The sequence below is a fragment of the Pelmatolapia mariae genome, linkage group LG4, assembly GCF_036321145.2.
Source record: "Pelmatolapia mariae isolate MD_Pm_ZW linkage group LG4, Pm_UMD_F_2, whole genome shotgun sequence".
Taxonomy (NCBI): domain Eukaryota; kingdom Metazoa; phylum Chordata; class Actinopteri; order Cichliformes; family Cichlidae; genus Pelmatolapia; species Pelmatolapia mariae.
In genome coordinates, this window is record NC_086230.1 from 12,088,711 (window position 1) to 12,102,046 (window position 13,336).

The 13,336-nt window shown below is 42.4% G+C and overlaps 1 protein-coding gene across 1 annotated transcript; it reads left to right on the top strand.

The window, feature by feature from the left end:
- The first annotated feature begins 420 nt into the window (after positions 1 to 420).
- On the top strand, positions 421 to 13,252 carry flii (FLII actin remodeling protein). The gene is made up of 31 exons (XM_063471471.1): positions 421 to 548; positions 1,598 to 1,708; positions 2,211 to 2,282; positions 2,449 to 2,529; positions 2,655 to 2,902; positions 3,058 to 3,161; positions 3,245 to 3,420; positions 3,607 to 3,764; positions 3,896 to 3,980; positions 4,328 to 4,475; positions 4,603 to 4,733; positions 5,754 to 5,861; positions 6,291 to 6,395; positions 6,534 to 6,713; positions 6,802 to 6,884; positions 7,076 to 7,150; positions 7,331 to 7,414; positions 7,511 to 7,682; positions 8,033 to 8,140; positions 8,256 to 8,447; positions 8,573 to 8,671; positions 8,758 to 8,847; positions 8,940 to 9,079; positions 9,172 to 9,391; positions 9,519 to 9,673; positions 9,765 to 9,825; positions 9,921 to 10,049; positions 11,220 to 11,326; positions 11,450 to 11,555; positions 11,634 to 11,699; positions 11,778 to 13,252. The coding sequence occupies exons 1-31, from the start codon at positions 486 to 488 to the stop codon at positions 11,910 to 11,912; spliced, it is 3,792 nt and encodes a 1,263-aa protein (XP_063327541.1). The 5' UTR covers positions 421 to 485; the 3' UTR covers positions 11,913 to 13,252.
- The last annotated feature ends 84 nt before the right edge of the window (positions 13,253 to 13,336 follow it).

Here is a 13,336-nt window from a genome sequence, read left to right on the forward strand (position 1 = left end):
TATTTTCACTCTGCACTAAAGACTGTAAAGAAAAAAATGACTGTAAAGAAAAAAAAGATATATATATTGCTTTATTTAATTTATTGAGCTATTTCATTTTATAATATGCAACTTCGTTTTTGCATATTATTGTTTTTAGATTTTTACTTTTTAATTGTTGACCTTCTTATGTATTTATTGAGGTTGTGTTTGACTCTTTTTTTTTTTTTGACTGTTTTTGCCGCAATTTCACAATCTGTGGGATTTAACCATTTGATGATCCGCGTATTAAATTTGGCGAAGATTTTTCCCTGGATGCCCTTCCTGGTACTCCACTCATCCAGGCTTGGGACAGCTGTTACTCAGTGGGTGTACGTTAGGTGGCGACATGCCACTCATCGCGTTGGTTTGCGACACGGAAAAAGAATAAGAAAAAGAAACGGTAGTCTTTTCAGCCACAACCCTCTTTTGACCAAAATAGAGCAGCAGACATCAAATAGTTAGAAATGGCTGCCACCGGAGTTCTTCCCTTTATACGGGGGGTAGACCTCAGTGGAAACGACTTTAAAGTAAGGATTTTTAAACAGCATTCACTGATTTTCACACCCTCCGATGTTTAGTAAATACGACGTTAGCGTAGCTGGAGCGACTTCAGTCATTCTCAGAGCAACAAACGGCAGGGCTAGCTATAAACTAGCTTAGCTTAACGTTACTAGCATTGGGCGTTAGCCAGTTGTCAGAGTGACACAGTCTGCTCTCAGCCACCACCGCCCAGTTTGGTGGTTAACACAGTTCTTATTTGACCTGTTGTTTTGCGAATGGTATATATTTTTAGCTCATCAGCTAGCGTTAATATTATTTTTGTGAAGTTGTTGATGAGCCAGGTCTTATTTTCATCGTCATGTTAGCTAAGTAATCTAGCCACACTTATGGCTAACTAAATGTCTGTTACAGAAGCTCAAGCTCCGTGTTGTAACTTGTCAGAAAGTGAAGTGGACAAACAGCGTCAGCTAACTAATAGAGCTTGCTGTTGATTTTAGGTTGTGACACCCTTTTGTGAGCTTATTTTCGGAGAGTGGAAAAAGCAGCCCGATTGACAGCTGCGATCACCTGGCATGTATTTGTCCTGACACAACTATTTACGTGTCCCCGTCAAAGTATTGGAAATATGCTACTTAAACAACTGAGTTATCTGTTAGTCGATCGGTGGCTTTTGATTGAAATCTGCCAGTACATGATGAGATCATTTCCTTATATTCCAAATGCTTTAACATATGTAGCCCTAGCATTTCTCTTCCTTGGTGTGTGCACTTTTCATCTGTTAAAAAAATCAAGATTAATGCTGTCTGCCCATTTGTATGCAAATGTACTGCTGTCATTCTTTATGCAACCTGAACATTAAAGTGCAGTTCATTCCTATAATTGGCAATGAAATTGTTAGAGTATCTTTTGGGGGAAGTTGTTTAAAAATAGAATCTTTCTCTGGTAGCATATCTGGGATTTTGTTTCAGGTGTTTCAGTGCTTTGGTAAATGCTGACAAATTCAGCCCAATGCAAGAAAGTAAGTTCTTGCATTGTTGCTGTCAAAAGTCACGTATTTTTGTGTCTTCTCACTCAGGGTGGATACTTCCCAGAGCACGTTAAGTGTATGAGCAGCCTGCGATGGCTGAAACTGAACAGGACAGGACTGTGTTACCTCCCAGAGGAGCTGGCCTCTCTGCAGAAGCTGGTGAGACATCCTGACTAGTTAGGAGCATCTTCATACATTAAGTCATTTATATGTGTGTGTATGTGTATCTATAATTCAATTTAAATAAGATTTTTTTGTGAGTAGACCTCGTTGTAATGGGCACAGTCTTTTTGTTTTACATCTGTACTGTGCAGTTTTCCAAAGGTAAAAGGATCAAGGAACTGTTTATTTTATCAAGTGATGTAGATATTCGTGCAAGAAAGTTATTTATATAGGAGATGAGACATAGATCAAAGCTCAAATATATTTTCATTTTGTCCTTGCTGGATTCACTTTGTATTTGTGGTCACATGAACAAGTTTAAACTGTGTTTGAAGTCAAAACATAGAAGTGTTTAATCTGATAGGAGCAGGTAACTACAAGTGTGCAATCAGCAGATTGATTTACTTGTGAAACACACACACATACCCTGTATTCTCATGACTTGTGAAGACCAAAGTATAGCAGTGACATGTGTCTGTGTGTATTTTCCCTTTTTTAGGAGCACCTTTCAGTCAGTCACAACAACCTGACCACTTTACATGGGGAACTGTCCAGCTTACCGAATCTACGGGTAACTAAAAAAAACATAAAAACCGCATGCCTTTTTAAAAAAAAAAAAAAAAAAAAAAATGGAAATGATGTTCCACTCATATATTAAAAGGCAGAGCTCCTGCCACATGATTGCTTCTTTCTTTGTACACCAGTGTGTAATCTAGTATTCTAAATTTTGTCTGCAGGCGGTGGTAGCCAGAGCCAACAATCTGAAAAATTCTGGAGTCCCAGATGACATCTTTCAGCTCGATGACCTCTCTGTGCTGGTACACAAACATCTCTTAACTATCTCACACTTTCAACAGTAAATTTAACACTAACATTTTGAGCATGAATCATTTGCTTCCAGTCCACTACTTTTGCTTTATTTATTCACTTTCTTCTCCACCAGGACCTGAGCTACAATCAGCTGACAGAGATCCCCAGGGACCTGGAGAACAGCAAGAACATGCTGGTGCTCAATCTGAGCCACAACAGCATCGACTCCATCCCCAACCAGTTGTTCATCAATCTGACAGACCTGCTGTATCTGGACCTGAGTGACAACAAGCTGGACAGCTTGCCACCCCAGATGAGACGCCTGGTGCACCTGCAGACTCTGATTCTAAACAACAACCCGCTGATGCATGCCCAGTTGCGGTAAAAAAAAAAGATTTAATATTTCATCATTTTTTGCCAACCTCTGTTCAATTTACCAATCACCTTATACCTTTAAACAAACATCCAGAAAGGATGATTTTATTTTTTAAACCTCCTTACTGATTTTAGTGCTTCTTCTTTTATTGTCTGAGCAGTCAGCTCCCAGCAATGGTGGCATTACAGACTCTGCACCTGAGGAACACCCAGAGAACACAGAGCAACATGCCCACCAGCCTGGAGGGACTAACACAATTAGCAGGTAACACCATAAATACACTCACCAATCCGCGTTTTGCAAACATGTGTTCTCTGTTTCATATTCTATTCTTTTCTCCCTCCAAGATGTTGACCTTTCATGTAACGACCTGACTCGAGTACCAGAGTGCCTGTATTCACTGAGCAGTCTGAAGAGGCTGAACCTGAGCAGTAATCAGATTTCTGAGCTCTCGCTCTGCATCGACCAGTGGACCCAGCTGGAGACGCTTAACCTAAGCCGCAACCAGCTCACCTCACTGCCTGTACGGACCATGAGCAGGCAGCTGCCATTTTCTATTCTATTCTGTTAACTAACATTAGAAGCACAAGCAGAAACTAATTTGTTGCTTTAGTATCCTGCAGAGGGGAAGCGGAGACACAGGAAAAAGAAATGTAATTCATGTGGAATTTCCCATAATATAAAGTTTGGTTTTGTTTTCTCCAACCAGTCTGCCATCTGTAAGCTGTCCAAACTGAAGAAGCTGTACCTCAACTCCAACAAACTGGACTTTGATGGGGTTCCACCCGGAGTGGGCAAACTGTCCAACCTCACTGAATTCATGGCTGCTAACAACAACCTGGAACTCATCCCTGAGGGACTCTGCAGGTCAGTTTAACCCATAAACAAACACACAGTTTTTGGGCAATCAGCTGCCACTTAAAATAATTTAGTTTACATTGCTCATTCCAGTTTACACCAAGAAATATTAAAGCTTCTCGTGTTTTTGTGTTGTCCAGGTGTGGCAAGCTGAAGAAGCTGGTGCTGAATAAAAACCGTCTGGTTACATTACCTGAGGCTATCCACTTCTTGACAGACTTAGAGGTACAGTACTCTAGTAAAGTAATCAGATTATATTAGAATTAAAGTACCTTTACACACAATGTTTGTAATATTTTGCTAAATAGAGCCCAACAGTGGTTGTGATCCTTTTATTGGGGAAAACCCCCCCAGCAAGCTCCAGTCATAACTGAAGAGACAGTCCAGGAAAAAGTTTGAGCAGTGAATGTAATGAGATGGAACTATGTAATGATATTTTGCTTAAACAAATTAGAATCATGATTGACCTTGTAACAAACAAATGGCTCATTAAATATGCCTTATTTTTTTTCCCCCTGCTGTAATTTAGAAAAAGAATCTCTGCCTGAAAACACACTCCCGTCTCTCTGTAGGTGCTTGATGTGCGTGAGAACCCCAACCTCGTGATGCCTCCTAAACCAGTCGACCGTGCAGCAGAGTGGTACAACATTGACTTCTCCCTACAGAACCAGCTCCGTCTGGCCGGAGCCTCCCCTGCTACCGTTGCAGCCGCAGGAGGAGGTAAGACAGCTTCTAAATATGAATGAATGTATTGGTAACAACAGTATGTTTTGTTGTTTCCTTCTTTGCATACATCTTGATTATTTCCTGGAGGCTCAGATCTGCATCTTTGTACACATTTGTCCAGGAGCCAGCCCCCGGGATCCCATGGCAAGGAGGATGCGACTGAGGAGGAGGAAGGACTGTTCTCAGGATGATCAGGCAAAGCAAGTGCTGAAGGGCATGAGTGATGTCGCACATGAGAAGAAGAATTTGGAGGTAAGGCAAAAGACAAGTTAAGGACATCAAACAGATCCTGGAACTTCACAAAGAAGAAATAGGGATTTTAGTTCTGCATGACAGTTATTATTCACGTTATTTTAGGCTGTTGGAATTAAATTTACTAGTAATGCTTCAGGATTATTTGGCCTGTGAGTTTAGTCATTAATCATCAGTTGTTAGGTGGTTGCTAGGCAACATGATGGCGTCTTAATATATTATGTAATATGCAAGTATTGTGGATATAAATTAATTTCATTTGTTAAATATGTGTAAAATGTGCTATTTAGGTTAGCAATAAATGTTTTGCAGGTGCATAAATATTATAAATGAGTTGTTTTAGCCCTTTGGTAGGTTGTTACTAAGCAACATGATTGCATCAGAATAACATTAGGTGGTTATGACTTAGATTTTATTGTTGGAAGGTTATACAGTGTTATACAGGATAAGTAAATACAACAGAAGGGTATTTTAAACCTACTGATAGGTGGTTGTTAGGTAACGTGATGACATCATGATTTGTGATATAGATAACAACCCGCAGTGGTTCCCTCAGATTACTGCAGCCCTGTGGTGTAAACGCACCTAAAGCTGGGGTTACGCTTCACACTTCCACAGGTCCACTCAGATCCATGTGATTTAAATGTAATCATCAGACAGTGAGCTCAATGGTCAGTATGGATGTCTGCTTTTTGGACTTATCTGCAAAGAATTTAATGACACTGTACCAACTATACATGTGGTCCAGGTGGTGGACTTCGTATGGTAGGAATGACTGCTCAGCTGTTGGGTCTCCAACTGTTTGTCTGTGTCCACAGCAGAGTATAATCAAGGCCTAAGGTTTACAGTAATCTGATAAGTGAGTAAGATCAGCCTACTCCAACTTAAAGCCAGGTTATTTGGCTCTATTAAGTAATTGTTGTCATGTGAATTTCTTTAGATTACGTTTAGATGAAATATAAACGACTGGTAGAAGAAATGGCTGCGTAATCCTTACAAAGAAATCCTTTAATTTTGCAGGAAAACGGGGATTTGAAATATGGTGATTTAAAAGTCCGGCGCTGGGACAAGAGCCTAGAGAAGCCTCAGCTGGACTACTCGGAGTTCTATATGGAGGATGTGGGGCAGGTAATGTGTGTGCGCGCTCAACTACAGCCAGTCAAAATGGCCTTAAAAAAACACCTAACTCCAACATTCAGCAACTCCTACTTCCTATTTGTGTTTAAATGACTGTTTACAGTCTGCATCACATGAAGTCCTGCTGGCTCCTCAGAGTGCTGTATGCTGCACTTCACATTCTCTCAGAAGGCTTTCTCTCCACACTCCGACACAGCTGGGGGCAGTTTTAGGCTGGGTTTCTTGCCAAGGACATGAAGACTGGGCGAACTGGGGATCAAACCCCCTGTTGAGCCACATCCTCCCCTAATGTTTACACATAATAAAATCCTTTTCTGTCCCATTTCCCCTCTGGAAATGGGACAGAAAAGTGGTCAGTCGACAGTTTAGAGGTCTAAACTAAATGTAACCTTAAATATTTCTGTTGTTGTTCTTCTCCAGATTCCAGGTGTGACAGTGTGGCAGATAGAGAACTTCATTCCCCTACAAGTGGACGAAGCTTTGCACGGCAAGTTCTACGAGGCCGACTGTTACATCATCCTCAAGGTAACGTGTCATTTAAGTGTGTTTGCCTCAGAGGAGTCTGATCAGCGAAACAAAGCGGGCTAAACTCGTCTGTTTGGTCATGGTAATGTGCAGTATAAACAATATTCCAGTCATTAATCTTACAATTTTCAATTACAGACATATCTGGATGACAATGGGGCATTAAACTGGCAGATCTTCTACTGGATTGGTCAGGAAGCCACTCTGGACAAGAAGGCCGGCTCTGCCATCCATGCAGTCAACCTCAGAAATTTCCTGGGAGCAGAGTGCAGGACGATAAGGGAAGAGATGGGAGACGAGAGCGACGAGTTTACTGCCGTATGTAGAAACATTAAAACAACTACACGTACCTGTGTGAGCAGTTATTTGCTTTGTGCTGCCATAAAGGACCTTCTCTTGTGTTCAGGTTTTTAACAATGACATCTCTTACATCGAGGGAGGAACAGCCAGTGGATTTTACACTGTGGAAGAGACACAGTATCCACTAAGGTAGGCTGGAGCACCTTTTTACTTAGAAAATGACTCATTGTAATGTGCAGTAACACGTTAGCTTTAAACAGCTGCTCACATGTTTATGTGGAGCCTAATTTTGTAAGCGTGTCAGCTGTAAATTCAAAGTACTGCGTCTGCTCAGGCTCAGAGCACTTTAACAGGCTCGAATGCTTTCATGTGTTTATCAGGTTGTACAGAGTCTATGGCAAGAAAAACATCAAACTGGAGTCTGTTCCTGTAAAGGCCTCGTCCCTCGATCCACGGTGACTTTGAACACACTCTTGATGCTACACTCTCTGACACCCACCAGCTCTCTACATATTTCAGCACAGTTGACACACAATCATCATCCTCTTTATATCCTAAATCTTCAAGCTTTAATTTCTCCAATTGGAGCTCGGAGCATTGTGTCCATAACATCCTGCGTTTTTCCTTATCGGCAGCTTCGTCTTCCTGTTGGATTCAGGCCTGGAAATCTTTATCTGGAGAGGAGCCAACGCTACTCTCAGCGCCACCACGAAGGCCAGGTGAGACGCTAACCGGCAGTGTTGGAGACACTTTACAGATTATTTCAGCCCAGAAAGTTGGTGAAATGTCATGTGTGTTTTGTTGTCATCCTCCAGGTTGTTTGCTGAAAAGATAAATAAGAACGAACGTAAGGGGAAGGCAGAGATCATCACCCTCATGCACAACCAGGAGCCTCCAGGATTCTGGGAGACGCTGGGAGGGCAGCCAGAGGAGATCAAGAAACACGTGCCAGATGACTTCACTCCAATAAGACCTAAACTATATAAAGTAAATATTTATTCATGTTTACATGTATATTTTTAGTTGAACTTCACATTAAGTTTTAAGGTGGCACAGGTGTAAAGTGTGTTGGTCAGTGTTGTAGGGGATGTGCAGGATTTACTGTTTCAACAAAGACCTAAAGCTGCATGTGTTTTTGTTTTTTTGTTTGTTTGTTTTTTTTGGAGGGGGGGTGTTTGTTTGTTTGTTTACATCAGGTAACCGTAACCCTTCAGTAGCCTGAGAAATCATCTGCATGACAGCCCATATTTAATTTACAGCTCTTAGACATTACTCAGATATCAGAAAGACTCCAAGCAAAGATTCATCAGTGGTTTTTACTTTTTTCTCTCTTCTAGGTGGGCTTGGGCCTTGGCTACCTGGAGCTGCCTCAGATTAACTACAAGCTCTCAGTCGAGCACAAAGATCACAAGGCCAAACTGGACGTCCTGCCTGAGCTCAGACTGGTACGTCCATCTGCTGCAAATGAGCAGCAGTAAAGTCCTGTTTCACCTTTCTTCCCTTCATGTTGCACTCCATAAATTCACCCTCCTTTCCTTCTATGTCTGCCCCTTTCCTCAGTTGCAGTCCCTGCTGGACACAAAGTGCGTTTACATCCTGGACTGCTGGTCTGACGTCTTCATCTGGATCGGGAGGAAGTCTCCCCGTCTCGTCCGAGCCGCCGCCTTAAAGCTTGGTCAGGAGCTGTGCTCCATGCTGCACCGGCCCAAACACGCATGTGTCACCCGCAACCTGGAGGGCACAGAGTGCCAGGTAAACATCTACTGAAGCCACTGCAGTTGAATACTGTTTAAATATCATTGTTACTTTTTATTCTACACTCTTTAAAACTATTTTCTTCCTGCTTAACCTCTCCTCTGCTTCATCCTCTTCCTCAGGTTTTCAAGTCCAAGTTTAAGAATTGGGATGATGTGCTGAAGGTGGACTACACCAGAGCAGCGGAGACTGTGCAACAGAAAGATAATCTGCAGGGCAAGGTCAGTGACACATGCTGACCAGCATCAGACTGTTTTTGGTTTTGTTTGTTTTTTGATGCACGTGTTAAACTGTGCTCTTCTTTCAGGTGAAGAAGGATGCAGAGCAGAAAGACCAGATGAAAGCTGACCTCACAGCTCTCTTCCTTCCCAGGCAGCCACCCATGCCCCTCACTGAGGTAACAACGCAGTGCAGTTGATTTCTACCTTTGATTGTTGTTGACTTTGTAAAGCACAGTAAAACAACATATTTACCGTATTACCTGTGTAGGCTGAACAGCTGATGGAGGAGTGGAACGAGGACCTGGATGGCATGGAAGGATTTGTGTTGGAGGGAAAGAAGTTTGCTCGCCTCCCTGAGGAGGAGTTTGGGCACTTCTACACCCAAGATTGTTATGTCTTCCTCTGCAGGTAGACAAGTCTTTCTGGGGCTCTAATGCTGGAATTTATTTCAAAGATAAAGAAAAACTTCATTTTACTGGTGACTTTCTGTGCTTTGTTAGATACTGGGTGCCTGTGGAGTACGAGGATGAAGAGAAGGAAAAGAAGGAGGGTGAGCAGGGAGCAGGGGGAGATGGGGAGGAGGAGGACAAACAGCCCGAGGAGGACTTCCAGTGTGTAGTTTATTTCTGGCAGGGCAGGCAGGCCTCCAACATGGGCTGGCTCACCTTCACCTTCTCCCTGCAGAAGAAGTTTGAGAGTCTTTTCCCTGGAAAACTGCAAGTACGAGCAAAGAGTTTAATCTAGTTTCTGGAATTTTGTTTTTCTAAAATAAGAAAGAAATGTTTATCACACTACATCCGTTTACATCAGCATCACAGTGACAGTCACGTCCTGTTTTGTTGTTTAGGTGGTGCGTATGACTCAGCAGCAGGAGAACCTCAAGTTCCTGTCCCACTTTAAGAGGAAGTTCATCATCCACAAAGGGAAGAGGAAACAGAACACCGACTCTGCCCAGCCCTCCCTCTACCACATACGCACCAATGGCAGCGCACTTTGCACCAGGCATGCAAAACCTGCTTCTTTGGTCCTCAGAAAAGTTTGAATGTTTTGATGTCATTTGAAGCTAAACATGTACCCTCCATCTCTCTCTTAGGACCATCCAGATTGGTACAGATTCCAGCAATCTCAACTCTGAGTTCTGCTACATACTCAAGGTTTGGATATAAAAAACGAACATCTCTCATTCAAGCAACTTAATAAAGACAAAGCATGATCATGTGGATCCAATCCCAAAATGTGCTTTCTGCAGGTACCATTTGAGAGCACAGATAATCAGGGCATCGTTTACACCTGGGTGGGCCGAGCCGCCGATCCCGATGAAGGAAAGCTGGCCGAGGACATCATGAACAGCATGTTCGACGACACGTACAGCAAGCAGGTGAGATCATGTGCAAGCATGGATCTTCACGGGTATTGTCGTCACCCTTCCGGACAGACAGACAGGTGGTGTAGGCACCCAAGTTTGTGACTGCGATAACTCAAGAGAAAGGCAAAATAGGAGTTTGAAATTGACACCATAGGTGTGTCTACTGGGAGGCTGAGGGGGACCACTGGTACCCGCCAGTGTTTATTTATTTATTCTGCATACAGTCAAGTAGAAACCTCTCAGCAAACTTAACCTTTAACTTTGAGTTCAAGTGCTTTCATCCTTTACTACAGCTGCTCAGTGCTTACACAGCAGATACCTTTTTATAAATTACTTCTTGATTTATTACATGTTCCATTACATTATATAACATGATTTAATTTTAATTTGGTCTTTAATTCTTTGTAGCCTGGCTGATATTTGTTATTTATCTGTATCAGTGTCTGTAGAAGTGAGAAAGACACAGGAGGAACACCCTTCAGCCATGTTACGGGTGCTGATGTTGCATAGTTTGTCCACCAGAGGGCACTCTAACTAACTTCCCGTGTTGGCAAAATCTGTATACTATACTGTAACATTATCTTATTAAGGACTCACAAATAACTACACCCAGCAGTTGCTATGGAAACCTATTTGTGTGTCATGTGTTTGAAAGAGGAAAACAAAAAGTCAGACCTTTACCAGATTTGCCCGCAAACCTTTTTTTAAAAAAAGTTTGTGTGAAACAGTTGTGTATAATGGGTCATAGCAGTCAGACAAATAAGCAAGTTCTAAAAGTAGGCTACCAAACAGCCAACTCACAGGGGCCTTCTTCAAAAGCTGGGAGGTGACAGCTGCTGGCATTATGAGTCATTCGATAAAACAAAATCCATCCTCGCTGAAAAGCAAGATAATGAATCTTTAATTTTTCTGAGACTGCTTCATACGTCTCCTCGGCAGTGATGAAACTTCACAGCATCGTCACTTTGAGATTTAGCTCCAAAAACTTGTTTGTCACAGCTTTTGACAGTTTCCCCCCCTCAGCGGCTCGGCAGGTGTGTGTGGGTAAAAATGATCATACAGGAAATGACTCACTTGTGACTAATAGAAGCATTGGCCTCTCTTTTAAACTCTCTAAAGAAGATTGTGTGCCTTCAGCAGTGGAAATGCAGTCACAGCACCATCAATTAATGTGTCTCCTAGGTGATTAATGAAGGGGAGGAGCCAGAGAACTTCTTCTGGGTCGGCATTGGTTCTCAGAAACCTTATGATGAAGACGCAGAGTACATGAAACACGCTCGTCTCTTCCGGTGAGTAACTGTTCCGTGTTTTTACACATTACAGTATGAAACAGCTGCTTTTCTCTTTCACTCATCACATTGGTTCTATCTTTGTGGCGTTTTCCTCCTTTCCCCTCTACTCTTCTGCTTCAGGTGTTCAAACGAGAAAGGTTATTTCTCTGTGTCAGAGAAGTGCTCAGACTTCTGTCAGGATGACTTGGCTGATGATGACATCATGTTGCTGGATAACGGCAAAGAGGTAGAAACAGTTAAGGATTGGTGTGTTGATGGACTTTGTTAGATTTTATCATCATACTTGATGTCATTTTTCCTTCAGGTGTACATGTGGGTTGGTACCCAGACTAGCCAGGTGGAGATCAAACTCAGCCTCAAAGCCTGCCAGGTGAGTAGGGGAAGTGCACTTTCTGTGTGCGTGCTTTGTGTTATCCACATCTTTGTAACTCCTCCTCCTCCCTCTCAGGTTTACATCCAGCACATGCGCTCCAAGGATACCGAACAACCGAGGAAGCTTCGGCTGGTGAGGAAGGGCAACGAGCCTCACTGCTTCACGCGCTGCTTCCACGCCTGGGGACCCTTCAAAACTCCCCCTGCATAGGCCGAACACTATCCCAATCACACACACGTGCACACACACTGCCAGAGTTCTCTACAGAAATCTATCCCAGCTTTACCCGAGACCCTTCCCCTCCATCCATGCTCAGCAGCCTTTTTGGTCAAGCGGCTGCTGGCTGCTAAGTATCTGATATAGACTGCAAATTACCCCCTCCCCTTTTTTTTCCCCAAGCTTTTTTATTTTCTTAGCAAGTCTGAGTTAAAGAATTATGTTTTGAGATAAAAATGGGCTTTATGAAAACCTAAGGGAGCTGCACCATCTAACATATCGATCTGTTCTGCTGCTTTCACGTGGCTCGTGCTGCATGGTCGACAGTCGTCAGCGGGGGAGGGCTAGGCGCTCATTGCTACAGGAGGCGCTCCTTCACGCAGCTTAAGGCAGGGACTAGTGTGTATTCTCGTCGTCATTGAGGGACTGAACACGAAACAGCACTATAATAGTTTTTCTGAGGAATGTCGATTTATATATTATATATTTTTCATGAAGTGTGAGTGTCTACCCTGTGCGCCTTCGCTGAAATGGGGTCATCCCCCTTTCCTCTCATCATTTGTATACTTTTGCTCTCACCTCCTGATCCTGTTAAGAGCGTGATGGACAGTAATTTTAGTAAAGTAACAGTCACGTTTATTTGGCCAAAGAAATCTTGTCAAGGTCAGTGCAGAAGTCTTGTTTTTTTTGTAATGTTTGAGGACGGATGTTTGTGCAATTGGTGAAGGTCAGGAGTTTCTGAAACTGAACAATACTGTATTCTCTTCATCACAGGCTGCATTTAACTTGTCAAATGTTTATTTTCTGGAGAGAATCAGAAGAAAGAAGATATTTCTTTCCAAAATAAAAAAAAAAAAAAAAAAGAAAGTGTACCTACATTTGAAAAAAGTAAATGCATGATATTTAAAATGCTACAGGTTTAAAACTTTAGGCGGACGTTTGCTTTTCAAATAGATTCCTTATTGGGACAGAACTCTGAAATGGGAGAGCTCGAGCATTGTATCGTGACTTCTGGTTCTGCTAATCTTTGAGTTGTTAAAGCACTTTTTTAAAATCATTGCAGCCGGCGCCATCAAACTAAACTGCTGCGCTGTTTCTAGTGATCATGTGACCTGTGTCGGACGTAGGCACTGGTGCAGGCAGAATCCAGTCTGTGTTCCCAGATGGCTGCAACTTCCATCATTTTGGTTAATATTTTGTGGGGTGTATGCCTGTCGGTGTGTTTGAGTCCTGCACACATACATGTGTGTATCTGAAAATGTGCACATGCTCCTGATGCCACCTGCAGATGCTTTATTTATGTATTTTATATAAAAATAAAATTTCACATCACATCTTTTTGTCCATCTGGTCTTTTTTTTTTTTTTTTTTAAAGCATCAGATCTTCAAACTGAGGCATTTTCAAGCAAGGTGTCAAA